General features: G+C 42.0%; 2 protein-coding genes across 2 annotated transcripts in view; both read right to left on the bottom strand.

Moving 5' to 3' along the window:
- Positions 1 to 1,018, bottom strand: part of SARC_11554 (hypothetical protein) — a gene marked incomplete at its 3' end in the record, with an annotated part of 3,386 nt that extends 2,368 nt beyond the window's left edge. Inside the window, exon 1 of the mRNA XM_014294357.1 lies at positions 725 to 1,018. Within this exon, the coding sequence (XP_014149832.1) occupies positions 725 to 841 (117 nt within the window). The 5' untranslated portion in view covers positions 842 to 1,018. The remainder of the gene's footprint in view (positions 1 to 724) is intronic.
- Positions 1,019 to 3,436: 2,418 nt separating this feature from the next.
- SARC_11553 (hypothetical protein) overlaps positions 3,437 to 3,637 on the bottom strand; it is a gene marked incomplete at its 5' end in the record, with an annotated part of 1,790 nt that continues 1,589 nt past the window's right edge. Inside the window, one exon of the mRNA XM_014294356.1 lies at positions 3,437 to 3,598. Within this exon, the coding sequence (XP_014149831.1) occupies positions 3,536 to 3,598 (63 nt within the window). The 3' untranslated portion in view covers positions 3,437 to 3,535. The remainder of the gene's footprint in view (positions 3,599 to 3,637) is intronic.

The raw sequence follows: 3,637 nt of genomic DNA, 5'->3' as shown, positions 1-3,637 counted from the left end.
ATATATATATATATATATATATATATATATATATATATATATATATATATATATATATATATATATATATATATATATATATATATATATATATATATATATATATATATATATATATATATATATATATATATATATATATATATATATATATATATATATATTAATATATATATATATATATATATATACAGGCGTGTATAATTAACAAAGACCCTCTATGTAGACAAGTACGCATTGATATGCTATTCAATAAACATAATAATATATCAAAGTACATTGTGTGTACATATATATACAAAGTGCTTTAGTTTGCATCTACGTCATCCTCACCGCCACAAATAGTCACTAACGCACCCCCATGCCTGGACTGAGTCACATGTGACAAGTGAGGGTATACTAATACCACTGTACGAGAGCTAGTACCAGAGGTGTCTTCATCTTGTGGTACTCGATGACCATGAACGTTGTAGGGTCTTGCATACAAACATGGAAGCACGCACGTATTCTGATTAATATACTCCATCAAAAAGGCTATATATCTATCTCTGCAGACTCTCACAACGCATGCCCAAACTGCAAAGTTCCTCTTCGGCTACACATAAAGATATCTTAGTCTAATTTATAATCTTCTGACTGTGAAGAATATAATGTAGTGGATGTGTTGGCACCAACGTCATGTATAACATAGTATCACCACGGGTTAAGCATTATGAACTCATACCTTGGGGGTCGAGGAACCAGACTGGTCCAGTATTTCAACGATTCGTTTGCGGATATACTCTCGCAATGCAAGCACGTTAATAGGCGACTGCAGAAGATGAGACGCGTTGCGCATCATACTGCCAACAGTAGTCTGAAGTTATTAGCTGTGTATTTGGTTTATATGTACACCCCCGCAATTCTTAATGGTGGTCTGAGAAAAGAATTGATGGATGTTCGGTGTGGCTTTAGATACACGCTTCTGGTTTTGTATCAAAAGACATAGTAGCACCGTGGTTTGAGGTGTGGCAGCTGGTGTATCGGAGCGTCAACTTGTTCTACCAGGCGCATGAAATTATTTAACTATGTATTGTCAACAAGCGTTTTCTTGCCCGTACATAATCACAATACATATCCAATTTCTAATCAATATCTGAGATCACTGATCAGAGGCCAACTTTTCCGATTAAGAACATCTGGAGTTCTGGACAAAAAGCCGCTGCCCGCCAAAAATTTTGGCCTATGAACACACTTTCTATGAACACACTTCCTTTTAGGCTTTTTTGGGGGCTCTTGTCGTTTCATATTTAGATTCTAATCACAGTGATCACAATCTCTATTTATACTTCAATTCTTGTTCGGAGGAAGTTAGTGTTCATTCGTATCATTCAAGTTCCACTATTTATGGTTAGTGATTGATATATTTACCATCGGTATGCGCTAGTTGATCTATTCGGAGCTATAGAAAGCGAAAATCGGGAGTTGAAATCGCTGCGACCAAATAAATCATGTACTGTATCTCAGTTTTTCAGACCTATCTTGTTCCGACATATTGTAATAATAAGAATAAATATATGTAAATGGCAAAGGTTCCGACTTGTCGTGCATTAAATTGGTTTAAAATGGTGTTCCCACTTCGTTTCTGATACATACCTGTCTCCATACACCAGTGTCATTCGCCGCGCACTACCGCTCGTTTATTTATATCGCATATACCTTTGGCCGATCACGTGTTACATCGTACGAGTGGTTGCGACAGGACCATTGTGACGCAACAAGCTGATTGCTACTCACATGCGACACCGGATGGCTTGTTTGAGCTCTCGAAACGATATACTTGTGATAGGGGTGCATTGTTCTGTAGAACAGTGTGTGCGGAACTTTATCTCGTCTCGGAACAGTCAACATGGTTCACGGCAGTGATATACTACTATACACTCTCGTGAGCCTATCTTGACGTGCTGCAGCACATACAAGAGTGTGCGGTAGATACTCGTGATAATATCGAGTCTATAGCGATGGTATTTCGGAGCTGTATAGCGTAGTCAATACTTGGAAAATTTCTCCGATACCAAGGCAACCCTAATCGAGGAGCTGGATGTGAAACAGTCAGTGTGAGATCATGGTATCCCAAGTCTAGGCGGTGGACGAGGCGGGATAGCAGAAAGCCACCTCCCCTGGTACGTGATAACAATGTAAACAACTGCATATGAAGACAGTGACGACCATGGCCCTCTAAATTAGGGTCATGCTAAATGTGTTACAGAAAGAGCGAACCCTGATGTCCGCTTTGAGACCTTGCTGCAGTAAGCATGTCGTACTGTGGATGATGTAGACTTGTACTGCTCCTCGGTTGTCGGTGCTGCGAATAAGAACTCGTCAAATGGGTACCATACAGAACTGCACAGCACCACCTCAAGACTTCCGCCACCAACACATCGGATACCTGAGTACCATACGCCCAATCGCTGTGACTTTGATATGCCACGTGTGTGGGTCATGCGCCAACGGGAACGGACGGTGACGATCTTGGAGGTCGTCCGAGTTGTGAGTGAAGCTTGGGGCCTATAGCTGAATACACTACATACATCAGACTGTATTACCCTAGGTAGGGTAGTTCGACACCATTACTAGGGGTACTAGCTAGCATGGGGTGTACTACTGACTGGTACGGATGAGTTGGAGGGCGCTGGCCGGTGTGTTAAACTCGGAAATTTAAAACAAAAATAGACAACCGACAAGAGTGGTTGTAAGACGATGTGCACGTAGGCAACAATGATTGGGAAACGTGCGGCACAGGCTTTCTTTCGCCGTCTAATAAAACTTCACGCCAGTTGCCAAGTGTTCGATCGGGATTGACCCGCCGCTGTATGCCCAAAAGAAAAGCTTAGGTCACAGCCCAGTTGTGTACGCAATGTGTTAGTAACACCATCTAGTAATCACCGGGGGTGTGCCTGTGCAAGCGGGGTTGCATTGGTCGAAACAGAGACCTAGGCCAAAGTATCTGCTGATAGCTCAGCATCATAATGTTGTCTCGTTACGATCTGAGGTATAGCGCTGACTTCCAATAACCACCGGGGTGGCCCACACATATAAACACCGCCATACGAACATGATTGGAATACCGGCGTCACTAGCCATGAACCGATCATCTATCGTTGTTGTTCAAGAACCATGCATTGTAGCATTGCCTTCATCAGCTGCACAGTGAGCTCCGCCTGACATCGCAAATGTGAACTGTGCCATCGTCACAAATAGTGTGTACTGGATTGTATTTACAATATGATAGCGTGGACAGGAGACCCGGCACACTCGCGTCCTGTGAAATGGCGATAGTCGTCAATCTGAAACAAATCCAAAAATGTGTCGACAAAGACAGAATACGCCAACCAAAAGCAACGGTATGAATGCCGAAACCTTTGCATGCGTACTTATCAATGGTTACCCGGCCCAACTCACTAATACAAATCATTTGCAAGGTTTATTTATGAGTATGCTTATCACAGAAGTGCATCATTATCATTCATACATGGACTGAAGTGCACCCGTTAATTCAGACACGTTGTCGGTCCATCATGACTCGAACAATTGCACCTTCCCCGCCCGCCTCCACAATCTGCTTCGGGATTTTAACAGAGCAGGTTTAGTATATATA

This window comes from Sphaeroforma arctica (assembly GCF_001186125.1).
Source record: "Sphaeroforma arctica JP610 unplaced genomic scaffold supercont1.1752, whole genome shotgun sequence".
Classification (NCBI taxonomy): domain Eukaryota; class Ichthyosporea; order Ichthyophonida; genus Sphaeroforma; species Sphaeroforma arctica.
Note: the sequence above shows the minus strand (reverse complement) of the source record. Positions and strands in the feature narration are given on the sequence as shown.